Source organism: Podarcis filfolensis (genome assembly GCF_964270895.1).
Source record: "Podarcis filfolensis genome assembly, chromosome: 8".
NCBI classification, from domain to species: domain Eukaryota; kingdom Metazoa; phylum Chordata; class Lepidosauria; order Squamata; family Lacertidae; genus Podarcis; species Podarcis filfolensis.
The window spans coordinates 50,981,913-51,006,543 of record NC_139611.1 but is presented as its reverse complement, the minus strand read 5'-3'; the positions used below and the strand labels follow the sequence as shown (position 1 = coordinate 51,006,543).

At 41.9% G+C, this 24,631-nt stretch overlaps 2 protein-coding genes across 2 annotated transcripts in view; both read right to left on the bottom strand.

The window, feature by feature from the left end:
- Nucleotides 1-24,631, bottom strand: part of SMPD3 (sphingomyelin phosphodiesterase 3) — a 590,910-nt gene that overhangs the window by 159,072 nt on the left and 407,207 nt on the right. The window lies entirely within an intron of this gene.
- NECAB2 (N-terminal EF-hand calcium binding protein 2) overlaps nt 1-24,631 on the bottom strand; it is a 162,962-nt gene that overhangs the window by 87,309 nt on the left and 51,022 nt on the right. The window contains exons 3-4 of the mRNA XM_083624970.1: nt 21,305-21,413; nt 819-844 (exon numbers count right to left, since the gene is read on the bottom strand). Coding sequence (XP_083481096.1) covers nt 819-844; nt 21,305-21,413 — 135 coding nt within the window. The remainder of the gene's footprint in view (nt 1-818; nt 845-21,304; nt 21,414-24,631) is intronic.

The following is a 24,631-nucleotide window of genomic DNA, read 5'->3' as shown; positions in this document are numbered from 1 at the left end:
CGGGTGGCGCTGTGGGTTAAACCACAGAGCCTAGGACTTGCCGATCAGATGGTCGGCGGTTCGAATCCCCACAATGGGGTGAGCTCCCGTTGCTCGGTCCCTGCTCCTGCCAATCTAGCAGTTCGAAAGCACCTCAAAGTGCAAGTAGATAAATAGGTACCGCTCTGGCGGGAAGGTAAACGGCGTTTCCGTGTGCTGCTCTGGTTTGCTAGAAGCGGCTTAGTCATGCTGGCCACATGACCCGGAAGCTGTACGCTGGCTCCCTCAGCCAGTAAAGCGAGATGAGTGGCGCAACCCCAGAGTCGGCCATGACTGGACCTAATGGTCAGGGGTCCCTTTACCTTTATGCAAAAGATCCCAGGCTGGGGAAAGCCCCTATATAAAACTTGGGGACAATTCAGAGCAACATGGAACGATGGTCTGATTCCATGTAAGGCTGCTTCCTGTGACTGATTTTAAATAAGAAGGTCTCTTTTTAGGTATGAGGTGTAACTCAGCGGTAGAGGACACACTTTGCAAGTACGAGGTTCCAAATTCAATGTCTGGTCTCTCCAGGTACGGCTGGGAAGGACAACTGTCTGAATTGCTGGAGATGCTGCCAATATGTCAGTGAAATACTGAGCCAGATGGATCAATGGTCTTGCTCACTTTCCAATTCTTATTCTTATTAAATATGTACACCACCCTATACTGTAGATCTCAGGGCCATTGACTACATACCTAAAAATGTTCCTACTGAACACAGGCATGCCAATGCTGTTATAACCAACAAAGCTGATCGGGGAATTTGCTGAGCTGCCAAAAGATAAGATACTCACCACATAGTTCCTTCGTATCCACGTTGCTTTGAAATAAAGAAAAGAAAGACAGGAAAGAATAAGAACACACAAAATTAGAAGGAGGGAAAGTGGGAGCATAAGTGCAAGAAACTGAGAAAAAGTGGAGCCAGAACAAGTTCACTACCAATGTTCAAAGATGTTATATATTGCTGTTCTCAATAAAACGTACATTTCAAAAGCCACACGCCAGGACTTTCACATCAAGCATTCCTGATCCAATTGTAATTAAATACACTGAATTGCACTTTGCACATAGTGTATTTTGCTTTTGTTGTTGTTAACAAATGAATGCAATGAAAGGTAATTAGTGTATAGTAAAATCTCATTTATGCAGATCATGAAAGGGACAAATAGTACTTTCAGGGTTATGTTTTAGCTGTGCATTCCCTGCCTTAACACAAATTCTGCAGACAGAATCACACAACTTGATCATATCTACATAGTTTCTCTCATTTTGCATAATATTGCTATTTTGCTAAATTTATTGGTATATTAGCTAGTCACAATGTAGCCTAAATATAAGGAAGAACTTTTTGATGCTAAGAGCTTTTCAACAGTGGAATGGACAATCTTGGAAGGTAGCAGGCTCTCATTCGAGTTTTTTAAATGGAGGTAGGCTGACCATAATTCAGGGTCTTTTTCAGTTGTGATTCCTGCATTGCATGTGGTTGGACTGACAATTCTATGTTTTAAAGAATTGTCTGAAATGCCTTATCCAGCTGCCTCCTTGACTTCTGAAATTTCATCAAGCATTGTCCACATCCTTTCAAGTCTCTTTTTGCAGCCAGAGGGTGAAAACACGCACTCTGGGATGCAGAGGCAGTAATGACCTTTGAATGCCTCATAAAAGCATATATATCTACACAAGCTTTCCTGGACTCTGCCTCTTAATTTTTCATTCTGTTTTGAACATTGCTGATTTTATCTGTGGAATATATGTTTTCTGTTTTTCTTACATTTTTGGAAATTTTATTGCTTATTATCTGTACTTTTAAATGCGAACCACAGAGATCTTTTTATTATTATACTAAACTGTATGTTTTTAAATGAATAAACTTTTTTCTAAAAAAGAAAAGAAAGCCGAGATTCTTAGCAAGCTGGTTTGTGGTTTTTGCTGAATTTCATCTTTGTTTTCCTGCGCCACTGCAGAATTATGTCATATATGCGCCTCTGGGTTATGGGTGCTGCTAAGACAACATTTGAGCTTTGCTCTTATGGAGGTTCTACCCTGAGCCCTGCATGGAGCTGTCCAAGGTCCTATTAAAATCTTGCCTTTGTACTGCTGTAATCATCTCTCAAAACAGCAAGCAATGAGTCACAATACAGAAATGCCTCTCTGGCTGCACTGCTTTAGAGTTCCTTAGTTCATTTAGTCATTCATTGAGTCATCCTTCATCATCAAGATCTTAAGGTAGCTTATAGCAACTAAACAATAAATACAACAAAACCACAGAAGCATTAATGGGAATATTGAAGCCAAACTATTACATTAAAACCACAGCAGTGCATCTGATGTTGAGCAGCATCAAACATTCCCAAATGCTTAAGGAAAAGAGATGTATCTTAAGGCTCCATTGAAAGTTCAGCAGTTTTGACTCCAATCAAAATTCCTGGGGGATTCCCGGCTGAAGCGCCACCACTAAGAAGACCTTACACTGCAACACCCATGTGTTTCATCTGTCAACCAGGGTCCCTCAGCTGACATTAAGGCTGTGAGTGGCAAGCACCAGAGAGGCATGCCTTCAGTTTTCTGGATCTATACCACTGTCTGACATGTGCAATGTATATCCTCTTGTCTTTAATTTGCGCTTCCTCTTGCACCTCTGTCATATGCTCATATATGCAGAACAAACCTTCTATGGATGTGCTAACCAGTCTATTTGTCACTGAGAGCCTTACAGCTTTATTGCAAATGCTGCCACTGCCTTGTAAGACAATAAAAAAACCTCCTCCTGTCCTAGAATTTTCATTTTACTCGTTTTATTTATATGCTAGAGAACTGTTTGATTAACTCAGACTCATTCTTGATTTGACTGATGGGTCAAATTTTAAGTGGATTATGGAGAAAGAATAATTAAAAAGCCTTTCATTGCTGGAATTCTTAAGGCTGCTTCATAAATTCAGAAATAACTTATGGTGCATTCTTTCAGACTGCTGGCATGGGGTCAATTCCTAGATGCTTCCCCATGTCAAAAATCCCCAGCAAATGAAAACCTTGCTCATCAGGGAAAGAGGTAGCCTAAATTCCTTCTCTCTGTGAGTGGTTGTAGGATTGAAGCCTAAATGTATTTTTTCATAAAGCGCAGATTTTTTTTAATGTGCTGTCTCTCAAAATACGCATTTTAAAATTAATTTTGTTACATGTTTTTGAGACAAGAACTGTGTTAGAAAATTCAGGGAAGTGAGGAAGCTGGCAGATAACCAAGTTCTGATTTGCACATCAGTCTGGAGGTGCTGATAATGTCAACTCATTCACAAAAATCAAATTCCTCAAGTACCTCTAAAGCTAAAGGATTAAAGAAAAAGGCTTAACTGTGACTTGAATGTGCCCAACCCAACAGATTCAAAACCCTTGTGTATTTTATTTTATTTTATTTTATTATTTTATTTTATTTATTAATACCACCCTTCACCCAAATATTTGTTTTGCTGCAAATTAGGCACAACATCTTTGGCTTCAAAAGAAATACTATAGGGCCTGATTTAGCAGTAAGTTTACAACAGGGAAATGGAATTTCTGGTCTGCGGGCTTACTTTGGCCCACAGGCTGTTTTACTCAAACCTAGGTCCTGAGCCCTAGGTCACATATGATGTCAGGTGTGAGAAATTTCAAGTTTTCTCCCACTTCCTCTTGGAACTCAAGCTGGGCTGAAAAGGAAAAACATTCAGCTGCATTTGTAAAAGAAGAAAGGAAGAATTTAATGTGTACATAGAGAACACTCCCAATTAGTTTATGTCACCTGATATCATGATGATGTCAGGTGATTGACAGGTGGGTAGCCTGCCCACTTGCCATAGTGGCCAACATGGGGTGGGCGAGTTCGGGATTCTGCATGTTTGCCAGATCCTGTTCACAGCTCTTGGTTTCCAAGACGCAAGTTACAAAGTTTAAAACAATCCAAGTTTTTTAATCAACCAAGCCAGTATAAAAAGGGATAATAACCTTCCCAATTTTCTGTTTTCATCTTAAATGCATGCCAGCCTTCCCCAAGTACTCTGCGGGTAGATTTGTCCAACCTGGTGGCCTCCAGATATTGATAGACTCCAACTCCCATCAGCCCCAGCCAGCATGTGCAAAGGCCAGAGGGGATGGGAGCTGGAGTCTAGTAACATCTGGTGGGCCACAAGTTCTTTGCCCTTGATTTAGATGGTCCGCTACATCCAGGGAACCATGGTCTATCTTCTGACCATACTGAACTATTAGAATCTGAGAACAGAAGGTTCATTGAAATTGCAGTCCCAGTCTAGATATTTAGCTGGCCTGTGCATGTCCTGTTTCAAACTGAATTCAAGGTATATTTTTCTCAGAATGAGGCCAACAAACTGCTTCCCTTGGCACCAGATTGTGGATTAGCAGATGTTCCTTATCAGCTAGCTGAGCAGCAAGGCTATTCTCACCCGCCTTTGGATTTTCTTCCCATTTTAAAATATAGTTTTCATCCTGATAAGGCTTCCAGGATAGTATGTGATTGACAGCACTCTCTTGCTGAATCAATTCCAAGCCATATGTCTCATTCCCCACACACACTTTGGTTTAAAACAGGGCTGGCTAACCTGTAGCCTTTCAGTTGTAGTTGGACTCTAGTTCTCATGGGCCTCAACCAGCATGACTATGATCTGGAATGGTAGAAGTTGCAGTCCAGCAACACCTGGCCGGCCAAGAGGTCAACCATCCATTGCGTAAAAGTTATGTCTTTGGGATCTAGCTAATATTTAATAATCTCTCCTGAGCCTGTTCTGGTTTCCCAAAGCCGGATTTTTTTTGCAGGACTACTGAGAGTTAATTTCCATGAGCATATGTTACTCTCAAACTGATGCCACTGAAATGCTAAACGTGCAAAACTTCCTAAATAAAATCTAGCCTACTTTAGCTGAGAGCAGTTCAGAGCACATCAGGAGCAAGTAATTGCTTAATCAGAATCCTAACCAAATTTATGAGGGAGGAAGACGGTGTAGGCAGAAAACAGAACACTACTTTCTGAAGAGCAGGAGTAATTGAATGTAGATGCAAGTTAATTAATTGGACTTTTGATTACAGAATATCACCTGCAGTTTAGTGTACATCACCAAACTGCATGAAGCAATGGACTTTTCTACTTGGTTTTATGATGGATGGAACCACTAACTGATGTATGTATATTGGTCATATGTACAAGAATGCCCTGGAAACACCTGGCTCAGGTGTCAAAGGCCAGGGTAAAGAAGTATGTCTTTAACATTTGCTGAAAGCTGTATAGTAAGCCCTGCACATCTCTGTGGGGAGAGAATTCCGTGATAAGGGCTGCCACAGTGAATGTCTCCTTCTGGGCCACCACACCCTGAGTTTCTGAGGGTGGTGGAATAACCAAGAGGGCTCACTCTGCTAATCTTAACACTCAGGAGGGTCTGTGGGGAAGGAGGGAGTCTTTAAGGTATTTGGGGCAAACTAGCAGCCATCTTCCTAGGAATACTAGGTTCCATTTGAACCAGTGTCTATAGACTTGGGCTGTGAGCTCTCCTGACCAAACAAGAGACCCCGTCCAGAAAAACTGAGGAACCTCATATGAACAGGGACTTTAAAACCACACAATGTATCACCCCTATCGAAAAATGCTTCTTGGTTCAGAGATAGGTCTGCACCCTTAAAAAAGGAACATTAAACATTAAAGTTTAATATATAAAGGTATATTAGGTGTATTAAGTGCATATTAGGCTAGCACTCAGCATGACTACAAATTCACTTTCAGTTTAATCAGCATTCCTGTTAGCATACCTAATTAAAGCATTTACTGAAATCATAACCGTGATTTAATGGAGAGAATTATAAAGACCTTTAGAAAAACACATTGTTAAAAACAACTGTTATATAATTCTGGAGTTCTGGAGTTCTCAGCAAGAAAAAATATATCCCCCAAGGTCACTAGCTGAACCTTGATGTTTCTTCTGAAGATACATACTCTCAGGACCATACGTCATCTATTAAATTGTGAAATTAAAGTTCCTGTTTCTCAAAGATATCCTCCCCTGCCCCACACATTCTATGGTCAAAGTTCAAAAAATTTGGTGTCTATGCCCACATTCACACCATATGTTAAAGCACTATGATGCCACTTTAAACAGTCACAATATTTCCCCCCAAAGAATCATGGGAACTGTAGTGTGTTAAGAGTGCTGAGATTCCAAACACCACCAGCATGGCCAATGGTCAAGAAGTCATAAGACAGGAGTCATATTCAGCAACAGCAGTAGGGCCAAAAGTTCCCCAGCATTTCAAGACTTAAGTTCTCCATAAATATATTTTCCTAGGCCTTTTCATTCATAAAATCGAGCTGTGCTGGATTTTTGTTTTGCTGGTTTTAAAGTAGTTCTGGAGTATTTGACTCTCATTTTATGTTATTGCTTTACTGTTTTGATTTACCCCCCTCCAACAGCATTTTGTATTAGTATTTGCAAATAAGCAAATAAATAAACAAGCAAGCAAAGAGATCATAGATAGATGATAGATAGATAGCAGCAGCCTAGGGAACAGAATGACAATTAAAAACAAAACAAAAAACTACAAAGATTTTACAAGAGGAAAGCACATCAAAGGCTCTTCTTTAATGTGTGTGAATCTCACATGGATTATGTTCCCACAGGGCTGTTCAAAATGCCAATCATCAGCAGATCAGCATCAGCTGAAACTAATAAGCTTTCACTGCAACACTCCCCCCAAAAAAATAGCAGTTTCACTGCTGCAATAGCAGCTGCTGCTGTTGCAGGAGGCAGGAGGCTGGTTGCACTGTACAAAAGAACCCCTCCATCACTGTTGCTTTCCGTAAGGGATGTCAGAAAATTCCAGCAAAAACAGAAATGGGATGGAAATTAATCTCATGAATATGATTGATATTGTTATTGTTGCTTACAGTCTGCAAATGATGTGTAATGGATTATACCCCCCCAACCCCCCCACATTTGTATTGTTTTTCTTTTGTATTGGAATGAATGGGGTTGAATAACTTAATGACAATGTGAGTACATAACTTATTTGATTTGCATAATTAAAGGCATAAGTTATGTAATTTCACCACAGTGCACAGTGAGATGAATAACTGGGCGAAAGACAAGGCTTGCCACCCGCCCCCCTTATTGTTAACAATCTACTATATACAGTATTTTGGAAAGTGCTTTGCTTGTTATCTCTGAGTTCAGCCACCTCTTGAGAAATTGTCATTCCTGAGAGGAAGGTGGTGGGCACTGTCCACCATTTTGAATTAAGATGGAGAACTGACACATTCTTTTGGTGTGACTTCACCCTACACTTTGTTTGACTTTGCTTGTCTCTTGAGATATTGTCACCAAACTTGGTACAAGGGTTCCTGAGGTGAGGCAAAAGATGATGTCACCAGGCACCATTTTGAATCAAGATGGCAGACTGAAATGCCATTTTGGTGTGACTTTGGATATTTTCTGACATAGGTTTGGCCTCCTCTTGAGATGTCCCCAAACTTGGCATGTGGGTTCACAAGGAGGGAATGGTGGTCTTCAATGTTTGGATGACACACACCATTTTTATTAAAGATGGCAGACTAAAATGTGAAAAATAAAACTATGTCCCCCATTATGCCTTGATACACATTGCTTAAGCTCACTAAATAAAGTACAGCGGTACCTCAGGTTAAGAACTTAATTCATTCCGGAGGTCTGTTCTTAACCTGAAGCACCACTTTAGCTAATGGGGCCGAGGTACTATTTCTGGGTTAGTGGAGTCTGTAACCTGAAGCGTATGTAACCTGAGGTACCACTGTATTCCAAGTTCCCCAGCAATGCATTATCTTTATTAGGACCAATCAAATAGTAACAGACGAGTGAGCAAGCTTTTGAGTTGCTCCAATCTTTTCATCAGAAGTTGATTGGAGAATTTGAAAGCTAGTACACTATTTTGGTTGGCCTTAATAAAGTATTGCCTGGTTGAGAATGTTTGGATTCCCCTTATGGGCAAACCCAGCTACCTGTGATTTTTGTGTGCACCATTTGATCACAGTCAGAAATGTATGTTAAAAAATAATAATGTATCAACCTCCAAAACAATGAAAATTGTGTATAGAATAGTTTATGAGTAGCAAGAGAAAGCTATATGTAAAATAAATGTATCTGTAGGCAAAAGTGGTAGCCAATATTGTGAAACAGTTGCAACATTTGCGCTAGACACCTTAAATTGTCCTGGATTGCATCCAGTTTTGTACTTCCTGAGAACACAAATGGAGAATTTCTCACAGATGGCAGCTTATAGGCTCTTGGTTGATTTTTCAAAACTATGCGAATATTGTTCATCTGGTATAGCTCTTCTACAATAACATAATCAATGGTGCTCTGCCACAAAAGTTTTTGTTGCTTATATTTTGTTGTTTCAAAATATAAAAAGGCAAATATAAAGGGATAGTTCCAAAAGATAAAAGGAGGTGACTGCAAGTTACAGCTGTAGCAACATTTATTTATTTTTTGGACAACTTTAGCCACAGCTTTTGTCTACATAGGTAGTTTTTCCTTTGATATTCATACATCATTTTTAGGCATGGTTTTTGCCCTTTTGGGGGTCCCTGCAATTTTTGTTTGTTCCTCTTCCTTATTTGGGGGACCTACTCCTCTCTTTGGCTTTGGGGGGAATGTAACCTATTACCATGTCACATGAAAGAACTGTGTCAGGTGTGTGTTTGCTGTCTGCTCTGTTTGTAATTTATCATTTACCTTTTTGTAAGAAAGCTCCTTCAGCAACAGAGCCACAGCTGTTAAGCAGCCTAGCAGAGGAGCTTAGTTCTAGGAGGTCATTCTGGTTTGATGTAACAAATGAGCTCTGGCAAAGGACCCAAAGCCAATTTGTTCCTCCACTAGGGTGATTTTTCTTCCCATTCATGATGGGGGGGGGGGAGAGGGCCAAGCCTCTCTCCTATCTCCCACCTGCTGGGTTTATGAAGTGGCAGTTCTGTTATCGTACACCACAGCCTTAGGTTCGCTCTGTTATCTACTCTTGCATCAACTTTCGTTTGCTCAGGCTGTCTGTGGCACACAGCACAGCATTATATCTGCTCCTTTCCTTCTCCTAAGTGTAATGCAAATTGAAGTTTTATAATCTCAGTTAATAGTTGCTCGAGGGTTTCCTTAAATAGTTTCTGTGCCCTCAGGGCCATCTCAAAGCCCAAACCCTATCATTCAAAACCAAGAGTAATTGCATTTTCTTCATTTGAAATGCACAAAACGTTTCACATTATTAAATATACACGACTGGTGGGAGGGAGGGAAGCGTTGACCTGGGGTGGGTGGGGAGTAGCAAACCTCAGATCCCAGGGCTAAACATAGATCTCCAGACCTTTCTTTTTCTGGGTCTCAGGACTCCCACCAAGCTGCTCCTTAGCCTGGCCTCACCCCTCACTAGTTTCCCTTTTGCACACACACCCTTGAATGTTTTTGCCCGGCTGGGATGTGCCCTAATAATGCTTGCTGGATGAAGGATGCATGCTAGCATGTGTAGAAGCTAGTCTACCGCACAAAGGTAACATTTACATTTGTTGCGCCACCTACTGGCCAAACCGAGCACTGGAAGGGTCTATAGAAGGCGCCACACACCTGGCCAAGGCATATCTGAGGACACAAAATATTGTAAAACAAAATTTATATCCTCCTTCCTCGACTGAAAGCCTTCTAAGCAGTCTACAAAGGCAAACTAAATGATTCATTAAAAATACCAGTAAAAACAAACACCAAAAACAAATGAGCATAAAGTTTAACTGCCAATAAAATAAGCAGCTTAAAAACAATTATACCTTACAAAATGACATGCCTAAATAGCAGTCCTGAGTAGGCTTGCTGAAACAAAAAATAGCTTTTAGCAGGTGTGGAAAATAATGCAGTGGAGGTACCTGCCTAATATCAATACACAGAAAGTTCCCAAGAGCTGGTACCTCCACCACAATGAGCGATCAATTCTGTGCAGGTACAGAAGCATTATTATTAGGTGGCAGTTGTAAAGTACCACTTCAGTTGCCACTTCAACTGAAGCAGTTGAATGGGCACATATGGACTAGTAAAGTTGTCCCAAGCTGCTGAAGGCTTTATATAATACAGTGGTACCTTGGTTCTTGAACGGCTTGGTTCCTGAACAAATTGGCTCCTGAATACCGCAAACCCGGAAGTAAGTGTTCTGGTTTGCGTATGTTTTTCAGAAGGCGAACATCTGACATGGCTTCCGCTTGAGTTCAGGAAGCTCCAGCAGCCAATCGGAAGCCGTACCTTGGTTTTCGAACCGTTTTGGGAGTCGAACAGACTCCTGGAACAGATTAAGTTTGAGAACCAAGGTACCACTATAGTAGTAGCACCTTGAATCTGGCCCAATAACAAATTGGCAGCCAGGACAGATCTCTGAGCAGGGGTGCAATATGCTGACAAGATCTCACTCCTGTCAGCATTCTGCACTAACTGCAGTTTCTGGATCAAATGCAGGAAAAGTCTCACATAGTATGCACTGCAGTAATTCATTCTTGAAGTTACCAATGTCTGGTCTATTGCTGTCAACCCACCCCAATTAATGAACGGCTACTGCTGATAAAAGGTGCTCCTGGCCACCAAGGCCACTTGGGTCTCCAGTGACCAAGTTGGATCCAGAAGCAGCTCAGGTAGTGAACCAGCTCCTTCAGGGTTAGTACAACCTCATTTGGGGCAAGCAATTGGCCAGCTTCTCAGAAATAGAAGCCACTCAGCCACAAGATTCGGGGGAATGATTAATGGACTTCAATGTCTGTACACTAATGCGCAAAGCATGGGAAATAAACAAGATGAGCTTGAGCTCTTGGTACAGCAAACTAAATATGACATAATAGGCATCACTGAAACCTGGTGGGATAAGTCCCATGATTGGAATGTAATAATGGAGGGATACAATCTATTTCAGAGAAACAGACCAGACAAGAAAGGAGGAGGAGTGGCGTTATATGTCAGGGATGTGTATACCTGTGAAGAGATCCAAGATTTAGAGCCTCAAAGCCAAAGTGAGAGCATTTGGGTCAAAATTAAGGGAGAGAAGAATAACAGTGACCTCATTGTGGGAGTTTTCTATAGATCCCCAAGCCAAACGGAGGACATAGATGATGCCTTCCTGGAACAGATGGCCAAGCATGCAAAAGGAAGGGAGATAGTAGTAATGGGGGACTTCAATTACCCGGATATTTGCTGGATGTCAAACTCAGCCAAGAGCATAAGGTCAAACAGATTCCTCACTGGCCTTGCAGACAACTTCATTGTCCAGAAAGTGGGAGAAGCAACAAGAGGAACAGCCATTTTAGATCTGGTCCTAACCAATGTTGATGACCTGGTTAGTGGGGTAGAAGTGGAAGGATCATTAGGCGCGAGTGATCATGCTCTTCTGAAGTTTACTATACAGCGGAAAGGAGCAGCCAAGCATACTAGGACTCAATTTCTTGACTTTAAGAAAGCCGACTTCATAAAACTTAGGGAAGTGCTGGGTGAGATCCCATGGACAGTAATACTAAAAGGAAAGGGAGTTCATGATGGCTGGGAGTTTGTTAAGAGGGAGATAGTAAAAGCACAACTTCAGGCAATACCAATGAGACGGAAACATGGAAGGTGCCTAAAGAAGCCAGGGTGGCTATCTAAAGAACTTTTAACTGAGTTAAGATTAAAAAAGTATGTGTACAAAAAATGGAAAAGGGGGGAAACCACCAAAGAGGAATTCAAACAAATAGCCAGCACGTGTAGACACAAAGTCAGAAAAGCTAAAGCACAGAATGAACTCAGGCTTGCAAGAGAGGTTAAAAGCAACAAAAAAGGCTTTTATGGGTATGTTCGTAGCAAAAGGAAGAACAAAGAAAGAGTGGGGTCACTCAGAGGAGAAGATGGTGAAATGCAAACAGGGGACACAGAAAGGGCTGAACCCCTCAATACCTTCTTTGCCTCAGTCTTCTCCGATAAAGAAAACAATGCCCGACCTGAAGAATTTGGAGCAAATGATTCAGCAGAGGAAACACAGCCCAGAATAACTAAGGAGATAGCACAAGAATACTTGGCTATTTAGATGTATTCAAGTCTCCAGGGCCAGATGAACTGCATCCAAGAGTATTAAAAGAACTGGCAGATGTGATCTCAGAACCACTGGCAGTCATCTTTGAGAATTCCTGGAGAACAGGCGAAGTCCCGGCAGACTGGAGGAGGGCAAATGTTGTCCCTATTTTCAAAAAGGGGAAAAGAGAGGACCCAAATAATTACCGCCCAGTCAGTCTGACATCAATACCAGGGAAGATTCTGGAGCAGATCATTAAGCAAACAGTCTGTGAGCACCTAGAAAGGAATGCTGTGATCACCAATAGTCAGCATGGATTTCTGAAAAATAAGTCATGTCAGACTAACCTGATCTCGTTTTTTGACAGAATTACAAGCCTGGTAGATGAAGGGAACGCAGTGGACGTAGCCTACCTTGATCTCAGCAAGGCATTTGATAAGGTGCCCCATGATATTCTTGTAAAGAAGCTGGTAAAATGCGGTCTTGACTATGCTACCACTCAGTGGATTTGTAACTGGCTGACTGACCGAACCCAAAGGGTGCTCATCAATGGTTCCTCTTCATCCTGGAGAAGAGTGACTAGTGGGGTGCCACAGGGTTCTGTCTTGGGCCCGGTCTTATTCAACATCTTTATCAACGACTTGGATGATGGACTCAAGGGCATCCTGATCAAATTTGCAGATGACACCAAACTGAGAGGGGTGGCTAACACCCCAGAGGACAGGATCACACTTCAAAACGACCTTGACAGATTAGAGAACTGGGCCAAAACAAACAAGATGAATTTTAACAGGGAGAAATGTAAAGTATTGCACTTGGGCAAAAAAAAATGAGAGGCACAAATACAAGATGGGTGACACCTGGCTTGAGAGCAGTACATGTGAAAAGGATCTAGGAGTCTTGGTTGGCCACAAACTTGACATGAGCCAACAGTGTGACGCGGTAGCTAAAAAAGCCAATGCAATTCTGGGCTGCATCAATAGGAGTATAGCATCTAGATCAAGGGAAGTAATAGTGCCACTGTATTCTGCTCTGGTCAGACCTCACCTGGAGTACTGTGTCCAGTTCTGGGCACCACAGTTCAAGAAGGACACTGACAAACTGGAACGTGTCCAGAGGAGGGCAACCAAAATGGTCAAAGGCCTGGAAACGATGCCTTATGAGGAACGGCTAAGGGAGCTGGGCATGTTTAGCCTGGAGAAGAGGAGGTTAAGGGGTGATATGATAGCCATGTTCAAATATATAAAAGGATGTCACATAGAGGAGGGAGAAAGGTTGTTTTCTGCTGCTCCAGAGAAGCGGACACAGAGCAATGGTTCCAAACTACAAGAAAGAAGATTCCACCTAAACATTAGGAAGAACTTCCTGACAGTAAGAGCTGTTCGACAGTGGAACTTGCTGCCAAGGAGTGTGGTGGAGTCTCCTTCTTTGGAGGTCTTTAAGCAGAGGCTTGACAACCATATGTCAGGAGTGCTCTGATGGTGTTTCCTGCTTGGCAGGGGGTTGGACTCGATGGCCCTTGTGGTCTCTTCCAACTCTATGATTCTATGATTCTATGATTCTAAGATTCCTCGAAGTCATACTGTTTATTAAGCTTATCATCCAGATAGTTTGTGTAGGAACAGCACTGACAAGTATTAGAGGCTAGATGACCTTCATAGCATTCTCTGTGTGAAGAATTTCAGCCTGGTTTAGATCTACCAGAGTGTAATGAAGGCAAATGGCATCTCTCAGCTTAGGTTGGAAGTATAGATTTTTCCTTTTGGTGCATCAGGAGTTCATTCCTTTGCAAGCCAATAAAAAATATTTAACTGCATTCAGCTTGTATGCCAGCTTTTCGCTCCTTGCAGGATATATTTTCCCCAGGAGATCAATTCCACTTACGATCAAGCTGAAGGTCAAGCTACACTGTGCCTTTGGAGGGTTCTGAAATGAGAAAATGGACCCAAACAGTCCAGAACTTGGGATTAACTCATTGTGGCCTTCAAGAATTTCAGATGGTATTTTACAGATAATGATGGGAAGATTCCTTTGACAGCTACTGTAGAGTCATGGAATAAAGTATTGTGCTAAAGTCCCCATTTAACTGTCAGGTTGGCTAGGCAATCTTAAAGCAACCAGTGTCCTGTTTTAGGGGGAAATAATAATAATAAATTATTATTATTATTATTATTATTATTATTATTATTATTATTATTATTAATCCATCTGGCCAGGCCTCCCTAGCCATACTGGGAGGCTCCCAACAGAATATTAAAAACGCGATAAAACATCAAACATTAAAAACTTCCCTAAATATGTCGTAGTTCAGTAGCAGAGCATCATGCAGGAAGTCCCAGGTTCAATCGTTATCATTTCTAGATAGGAATGGGAGAGACCCCTGCCTGAAACCCAGGAGAGCTGCTGCCAGTCAGTGTAGACATTACTGAGCTAGATGGACAAATCAATGATCCGACTCAGTATAAGCTCCTTATGTTCTTCCAGCTTAGGTTCCCAGGAGAGGGCAGATTGATGGTGGGGCACTCAATAATAGGACAGCAGTGACATGCTGGAGAGCAGGGGCAGAGCAAGACAAGACCAGCCAAATCCAGTAGACACTGTCAGCTCCCAGCCAGGGTGGCAGGGCAGAGAGGCAGCTTTTCAGCACCTTGGAGAGCATACATTGACTGACACCCGGTGCAGGCTTGCCAATGGGCAATGCTGGTTGGGGCTGATACGAACTGTTGTCTAAAACAACTGGAGGGCACCAAGTTGGAAGGCAGACTGCTTTAAACTAATGGTGCAATGAACAGTGCAATCATATACATGTTTATTCAGAAGTAAGCCCCACCATCTTCAACGGGGCTTACTCCCTTGTAAGTGAGGATTGTAGTCTTATAGACCAAGTTACAGTAGATACTTCTGATGTAATTTTCATACTAATCATTCAAGAATAAATTACCCTTTTCTATGAGAATAACTGTTTGATATACAGAAGTTTGAAATGAGTTAATTTGATGCCCAATGAGAGTAATTGGTTTAGCTGATGAAAAACAGTTAGCTCAACGATTTTTTTTTCAAGTATAGCATAAGATGCAGGAAGTGATAATTAGCTAAGCAAATTGATTATTAAAGGATTGAGGATCAGAAAGATTTGTAGTTAACTTGTTAAATTGACTTTGACCCAAGCTTTGCTTAATAAGGGTGGGGAGAATTTATTCATAACAGCATCAAATAAAGAATGAATGTCTGAAATAATTAAAGCAATGGTAATCAATGTGGGGCCTTCCAGGTGTAGCAAGACTCCAACTCTCACCAGCCCCAGCCAGCATGACCAATGGTGGATGGAAAATATAAAAGCATTAGAAATTTAATTTTATTTTAGTAATTTGAATAAAATATTTCTATACTGCTTTTCATTTACGTAAAAAAAAAAAACTGCAACACTGGTTCACACCATAAAACATAACAATGCCCACTAAAAAAATAAGCTTTGATAAAATCAGTGAAATCCTCAGAATAACCAAGGACATCAGGAACCTGCCTTCGTAATACTAATGGTCACAGAAAGCCTAGGTAAAAAGGTAAATTTTCAGCTGGTAAGGGAAGACCCCCATAGTGGGTGTTCATTCAACGGGGAGAACACTCAGCATGGTAGGTATCACAACAAGGCGGCCCTGTCCACACACTCCCTGCCCCACCCCAGAATGGACCTTCATAGGTCATGGTATAGCCAGGAGGGTCCCGCCTGCAGACTGCTGTGACCTGGGAGAAAGTGGTCCCTCAGACAACCTGGTCCTGAGTTATTTAAGACTTTATACATCAAAAGTTAACAACTTAAAAGTTGGCTCAGTAGCTAATTGGCAGCCAGCGCAGCTCCTTCAGCACAGACATCATTTACAGGACAGAAGACGAGCTACTGAGCAATCCATCAGCATTTTAGTGTGAATTTCTCCTAGTAAGCACATTTCTGTATGGAAGTTTCCATAATATACACAGTTTTGCAAATGGTACAATGCACTTTTGCATTTTATTTTCCCTAATATATTTCCTTGGCTGGAGAACTGCATTGCAAATTTCTGAGAAGAATGACTGTGGAAGGAAGGCTGTGTTTCAGTTGTGGATTGCTTCAGAAGTGCAAATTAGGTAGTTTCAGCTTTAAAGAGGAATGGAATCAGATTTCTTCCCCATCCCTGGGCAGCCCCAAGGCATGTTGCAGTAATGGAGTCTTGAAGTTACCAGTTAATGGAACTTGGTGGCTAGGCTACGCCCCCCCCCCCCCCCGTCCATGCTTGAATGAATATGATGGTGGCTGCTGAGCTTATTCTCCAAGCTGTCCGCCAGAAAATCTCTTTGTTACAGCCGTCATGCCTCACCTTTTAATTGGCGGCCAGAGGAGTATGGGGCTCTCAAAGGATTTGGCCCTTGGTCCCTAGCTGCAGGTCTCAGTCTAATGTGCTAATTTTAAATACTGTATACACTGCTTAATAGTTTCTAAACAGTGTACAGTTGGGACAATCAATTAAAACCAACCATAAATTTGTGGCCGGGGGGCGGGGGGCACACCTCTCTTTAAATGCCTGCTGACATTATTTTTAAAAAAGTCTTCACCATGCACTGGAAGCACAACTGAGGGTGTGTGTGCGTGTGTGACCTACAAAACTGAACACACAGCTGCAGTTTGATACAAGCTATGTTTCTGAGTCATGGAGGACCACTAAGAGTGAGTCTCCTGTGGACCACATTGATAGGGCAGAGTTATAAGATATCATGCAGTCCTCAAGCTATCATGGACTCAAGTTGTTAAGGGCCTTGTAAATGAATACCTGGCCTCTTAGAAGAACTAGGGCTTCTCTGATTCAGAATTTATATTTCATTTCTGTAGCGGCACACACATTCTCATTATTTTTTTATGTAGACCAAAAAAATATATGCTAGCACAAGGCAGGCAACACAGCTGCCCCAATTTTCTTTAAACTGATGTCTCTATTTCAAGTCGCTTCCAATTTTGTTTTGCCCGCTCTGCGTTTGGAAAAAAAGGGGGGTTGTCAATATTACCTGGGTTCACCTCTGGCTAACATGCGATTCTGAAACATCTCAGATAGCTTCCTACAAATTAGATCGCTTAATAGCTTGGAGCTTCATTTGTCCAGGGAATGTGTGCCTGACTAGTGTACATCAGAGGTTTCATTTAGGATGCTGAGTAGCAATTTCTTTCCTCTCCGTTTTTCTGCAGGGGGGAGCATGTTCCACAGAACCTGAGATGCTGAAAGTGTTCCTTGAACAGCTTTATTTTTAGGTTGACGATAGCTATGGATGAATCAAGGCGGCAGAGATATCAGAATGATAAATATACCGGATGATGATACGCCGGAGGATGTTGCTACAGGCAACAATGTGGGGAAATGTAGAACAAAGTGAAGAAATAAATAAGGGAAAAGGGATCTCTGCCCTTGATACTCCCCTCCCTCATATTTTGAAAATAAATGTATTTTTATGGGTTATAAAAATGGCTAGCTGTGTTTCAGTTCATGTATTTTTTCAGGATGCATGAACTATGAAAGAGAGGGGGAGAGGCAGGGTGGTGGGGAGTACAGCACGGTGCAAACACACTAGCACCAGGTTTGCTCCACTGCTGCATTTGCACCACACACCCTTCCCTGCCGCCTCCCACTATCTCCCAGTAAGAAACAGTGAGCCACCTGCTGGGAACCTAGCACTGCAGCCGCACCTCAGCCAGTGAGGGTGCTTATGCATATGACAGGTGGACTGTCTTCATGAGCTTGGTAGGTTACCATTTTTTCCACTTCTGTGCTAGGTGGTTTGGGGAACCCTAACACAATATAGTCTTGGATTTGCTAGCTGGGAATTCCAACTGTTACCTGATGTGTTTAGAGGGCACTGTCTCCTGGGCACTGGCAAGTGAAGTCTAACAAAGCAAGACTGTGCTTGAAGCAGATCTGATGAGAAAAATGCCCTTTCAACATACTTTTGTGTTACACCCAGGGTGGTGTGTGCGTGTGTGTAAAAAAAAAAAGCAACTCCTAAAAGCAACAAAGTAGAAAGATGCTAATTTTGCAAGCCTCAGTGGGGCAGAAAATTCATTTTTGAAACAGCCTCAGATAGATGAAGCTGATCAGTGAGGAGATATCATGTTTTTTTTCCTAATGACTGATCTTGTTAGTTTGTCAAGGAGCAATTTTGTCTGGGCCACTGGTTGCTTTCAAAGTGTCACTTACAGCTTTTGATAGTGATTCCCATATTTATTCCCCAAGAGTGGGTAATGTGACCTAGGGTTGTCTCCAGCTCTTACTCAGCAATTTGGGTGAACTGTAGTGAATTGTGGTGGTGGTTTTCCCTCCAAATTTGGATCTCTCTGTATATTTGGATCTCTTCAGTTTAACGTCTAAGACCAAGTTACTGTATTTTGTAGTATACTTTATGATGCAGCAGCATCTCTTAACTTTATGTATATCATGTGTTTTAATTGTCTTGCGCCTTGAGGCAATAAAACACTTTATACTGAACTGTGTGGACAAGGAGTTTTCTTCACCGTCAAATCTGGAAAGGCTGACAACTGGAAAAGGAGAAGACTCTGAAGCTTTGCTGGGCTACTCTGGTAAAGGTGAAATATCAAAATGCAATCACCATTGTACCATTTTTTTTTAGTTTCCCTAACTGAACACTAACTTTAAGGTAGAAAGCACCAACTATGCTTTGAACTGAGGGTTCACCGTTGTTTGTTTGTTTGTTTTTTTAAGGAGTCCCAATGATGGAATTGCAAGTTCAAAAGACAGATTGTAGCCTGCATGCATGGCAGCACTTGAAACTGTTAAATCCTATGAGACTGCTAGTTCAGAGAATTCAGTCAGCTATCTATTCATCACAACCTTCTGACATATTATTGAAATTTTAGGCATTCCTTAAGAACACATGACATAGTTATTTACTTGGGGTGATGTACTATATATATCAATCTATCATCTATATCTCTATCTATCTATCTATCATCTATCTATCTATCATCTATCATCATCATCTATCATCTATCTTTACACACACACACACACACACACATTTCTCTGTTTAAGATTCTCTAATGCCATTGTTCTTCTTGTCTTTGTTTTATTGAACTTGCCTGTCCCATCTCCAAAGCTTTGCTCCAGTGAGCAGAGCAGAGCAAATTCCCAAGGACTAACAACTTTGTTTACCTCAAACGGTATGGGATTTCTCTTCAGGTCTCAGTGGGTCTGGCCAAAAACACTGTTTTGCTTGGGGAAATTTATGCACCCTGGTTTGCAAGGTGATTCAATGCCTCTTTGCTTTTGACAGAAGGAACTTAGTAAGATGCCAACAACAACAACGACATGTATCTGAAAGCTTCGTATAAGTAGTGGTTGGAGCATGAGATTAGGACCTGGGGCGCCATGATTCAAATCCCCCTCACGAATTTTTGACTGGGCGACCAACCAGGAGGAGGGGAAGCATGTATGCCACCTTCAGCTCCTTGAAGAACAGGGTGGGATGTAAATGCAAAAAATGAAATGAAATATAGACAAGGTTCTTCAGCTCAGCACTCATATAGAAATAGAGTCAAAATAACAAAAACAAATGCCCCCTAGTTATCCTTTGGTTCTTGTGCCATGTCCCTTGGCATAACCCCTTCCCCTGTTCTTCTTTCACTAGATTCAACCCAGTTCTTAAAATTCAGGCACTCCACTAGCATAAGCTGCCATTTGGCTCTTTTTCACATCCTCCTCCAAGCAGTTGAACTCCAGAGGGATGTAAAAATTCAGCAGCCTTTATTGATATTCAAGGCAGAATAGAAGGTTTTGTTTATCTAGGGCAGAATCACGCATACCACCACGACATTTACTCGTAGCAAGTAAAGGTGTGTGTGTGTGTGTGTGCTTGTAGGGAAGATACAGAATTTTCATTTTTAAAGCAGTTAAAAGCAACAACAACCCAGCCATGAAAGCCGTTTTTGTTAACAACACAAGAGAATCTACCGTAACACCATATTATTTTCACAAAACAATATGTACCCAGTGCAAACTCCCACATTGCAAAAATGGAGGGGTGCTTTGAACGCCGACACAGCAACTCCATACCCAGGCAGGAATAATTGGCTTTTCCAATAAAACAGAACTTCAGCAAGTATTCCTGCAGCTGACATTACTGATCAGAACAACAGAAATCTCTCTTGCTTCTGACAAAGCTTTTATAAAAGAAAAGGCAAATGTGTGGGAGAACTGCATGCTAAAGAGATGTCAGGACTCCTTCAGCTTCTTATTTTGGTGTACACATCAAAAAGTTACTATTACAGCACAATCAGGAAGCAGAAACAAATATTTATTGCTTTGGGGGGGGGGACTGGTGCAGCTGTAAAACTATCACTGCCCATCCATATGTCTGCATACTTTGCATCTGCTCTACCAGTATAATTGTAAAAGAAAGATATTGCAAAAGCATCCATTTCCAGGACACTACACTAAAAGTCTTCAGTACTGTCTCATCATGAGGAGCCTGAGCCTATGACATCCAGTGTTGTTGTTGTTTAGTCGTGTCCAACTCTTTGTTACCCGATGGACCAGAGCATGCCAGGCACCCTTGTCTTCCACGGCCTCCCACAGTTTGGTCAAACTCATGTTGGCAGCTTCGAGAACACTGTCCAACCATCTCATCCTCTGTCATCCCCTTCTCCTACTGTTTGGGAAACAGGGGCTCAGGAAACAATACAATCTTCTAACAACTGCCAACTTCCTTTGATCTGGAGTTTTATTTCCATGAAATGTGTATATATATATTAAAGTTGGATGCTACATACCATAATACACATTGGGAGTCCAGCAAGATGTTCTTGCCGTTGTGTGCCTCTGCCAACTGGGTGCCTCCAGATGTTTGGATTATAGCTCCCTTCAGCCGAGTGGTTGGTGAACTGGCCTCCACAGTCACTTACGGACTCACTGTTAAGACCATGTTCATGAAAGACAATCTTACTCGGCTACCAGTGACCGCCAAAGAGGAAGAATAAGAATAGTGATTTCTAAATTCAGTAACTTTGCACACAGAATTTCAGGTAGTTGTTCTCCTATCGTTCACATGGTCAATTAGCCCATGAAGAAAACCAATGTGAACAAGAGGAATCCTTAAGAGGGCTTAAAGAATTTTGTGTGTGTGTGTGTGTGTGTGTGTGTGTGTGTGTGGGTGTGTGTGGGTGTGTGTAAGAAAGACTTACTTGGTGTTGTCTGAATCAATGGTATGGAAAAGCTTTTCAAGTTCTTCCTCGTTAAGAGTTCCATCGGAGAAGAAGGCCTGGAATTCCTCCAAGGACAATTTCCCATCATCTGCAAGCAAACAGAAGGTATCACAAGCAAGTTAAATACACATACACACATTCTAAGGAGGGAAACACATCCAATAAGACCATAAGAAGGAGCCTACTGGATCAGGCCAATGACCTAACCGGTAAAGTACCTGTTCCAAGAGTGGCCACCCAGGTGCTAACCTGCAAGTAGGACCCAAGCACAAGAGCTCTCTCCCTTCCTGTGGTTTCCAGCAACTGGTATTCAGAAGGATATTGCCATGGAGGCAGAGCATTGCCTCCACAGTCCATGGAGCATAGCCTCCATTGCTGCTAGTAGCCATTGACATTAAGTTATCTCATTGTCTTTTAAAGTCATTCAAGCTGGCAGCCATCACTGCCTCCTGATCTAATGATCTATCCATGACAACTGAGTGATCCTCATCTCCTCCACCCTCCAGACCACTCCGGAATCCCACACTAAATTAAGGGTGTGATTTTCCTAATTTGTGGGCCTCTGTAAAACTCAGCATGGATAATGCATGTCTAGGACACTCGACAGTCCACTCAACATCTTCTAAAGCAAAATGAAATGCTTGCCAATTGCAATAATTCACACATTCAGCTGCGAGACAAGATGCTGAGCAAGGAGCTTCTACAGATAACTGGACATCACATGTAATTTGATTTAATTTAAAAGTATTTCTAAACTGCTTAGTATTTTTAAAAATCTCTAAGCAGTGTACACTATAAAAATGTCATCCATTAAAGTAAAAATACAACCTAAAATAACAAATCAATAAAAGATCCTTTACCTTTACCCTTTTTACCTTCTGGAAAATAGGGACACTCATTAGAAGATGTCAGAAGCAAACAATGGCTGCTGCTACATATATGACACAGGGAAATGGTAGTTTTGTGCAGGTAAGATTGGATTTCCATTGAGAATGAAAACAAAACATTAAACTCTCTTCTACCTCACCACAGTCCCGATCCATTCAACATGCATTTCTTTATCAATGCATTAAAGATTCCCTCCCTCCCATGCAAGTAATGGGTCTTTTAGTTTTTAAAGAAAACATCATCAATAGCTATTCTGAAAACATCAGTACAGAAATATCACCAACACTTAACACTGATCATTTAAAAGCAAGTCAGGAAATGGATGGAGAAAACCCTAAAAGCCGTTTCCCGTCTGCATCAGTTCAAGATAATTCGAAAGAAACAGAACTGATCCAACCAATGCCTGTGTTTTTAAAAGTGCATTGCGGAGGCAGGCATGTGAGTGTGTGTGTGTGCATGCGTGCGTGTGTCTGTTCTAGTGTTGAAACAATGATTCTTCAACATCAGCTTCGTTGGACTGGTCATGTTGTGCGGATGGCTGATGATTGTCTTCCAAAGCAACTACTCTATTCTGAACTTAAAAATGGAAAGTGTAATGCTGGTGGTCAACAAAAGAGGTTTAAAGACTGTCTCAAGGCAAATCTAAAAAAATGTAGTATAAACACTGACAACTGGGAAACACTGACCTGCCAGTGCTCCAGTTGGAGAACAGCCTTTACCAAAGGTGTCATGGGCTTTGAAGACACTCAAACTCAGGACGCAAGGGAGAAATGTGCTAGGAGGAAGGCACACTTGGCAAATCCACACCGTGATCAACTCCCGCCCGGAAACCAATGTCCCCACTGTGGAAGGGCGTGTGGATCCAGAATTGGGCTCCACAGTCACTTACGGCAGGCATGTCCAAAGTCCATTTTGGGGGCCTAATCCGGCCCGCCGGTCAATTTAATCTGGCCCCCATGTCCTGGGGTAAAATCCTAAAAAAAGCTCAACTTTGGTCAGGCCTTTTGCATGTTCACTTCATCAAATCCAGCCTTCTTTGAAAAAAGTTTGGGCACCCCTGACTTACGGACTCATTGTTAAAACCGTGTTTATAGAAGACAATCTTACTTGGTTATGAGTGATCACCAAAGATTCATAGATTGCCTAGAAATATTTATTCATGTCAATGTATGAGAAACGTCATTTATTTAATCAGATCAAAGGCATGTTTTTCACTCAGAAAATGTTACCTTGTTTCATGCATGTTACTGACTTTGCAGAAAAACATTTAATAAACGTATAGACAGTTCCTTCAGAGACCTAAGCCCTCTCACCCTTTCATTCATGTGGCGGCATTGCAGGACGGAGGAGGCTTCACTGGAGCCCCAACGAGCGAACTCAAACTAGCTGGGCCCTTCCTGATTGGCGGAGGGGGCATAAGCCCCTTCTGCCTATCAGGAACAGGATCCTGGCCTGCTCCCTGCTTTGGCAAATGGGGATGCAGGCTGGGGCTTGGGCTGTGCCAGGGGCGGAGCCAATGCAGCAGATGGTGGGTTTCCCTTGGATCCACCCCTTTCCCATTTAAGCAGCTAGCACCTGGAGCTCAGCCGGTTTGTTTCTGCATCAGGTTTTCCCTGCCCAGCCACCTAACCAAGTTTCCATGTTCCACCTGAATGCTGCCTTTAACACAGTCAGCCAAAATGACTTGATAGGATTGCAGGATGTCTCCTCAGACTAATCATTTGATGAGCAGACAGAGGGTGTTAACATCCTCTCCTAATCTTCATAAATCACCGTGTGTGTGTCCCCGGAATGTGGGTGCATTTGAGATTGTGTGTGCGAGAATGTGAGATGACCACATTCTTTTTTCTCTCTTTTTGAACTTCCATTGTAGCTGTGAAGTCCCTGGACATTTGAGCAAGTGTGAACCTGTCTCTAAGGCACCAAAAAAGAAAAGTGAGGCTAGTCTCTCCTACAAGGGAAAAAAAAACCCCATCGCTGAGAACATTGCCTCCAAACTAAGACCAGCCCAATGTTAATTAACAACAATAACTACCTAAGCTGATCTCAAGTCCTTAAATGTTTTACCCAGAAGGTTAAATCTTATCACAAAGCATCCTTCACAGCCCACAACGAAGTTTGTACTGCATGCTAAGACTGACATTGCATAAAGCTCATTTAAAACCTGTTCGTTCAAGCTATATATCTATAATAGATTTTTTAAAACGTGCACACATCACAGCATTAAGCCAGGTATTGACACAATAGAGAACCAGGACTAAGACCCGTGCAGTTTGGGAAGATAAGACCAGCCAATATCATAGAGACTTGGAAACTGCGATTAAGAGACTTAAAAAAAATCCTTTCCCCTCCCCAAACGACTGGCTGAACAGATGTAATACCCTGCTTACCCAGCCAGTACAAGTTAAGATAAGTGAT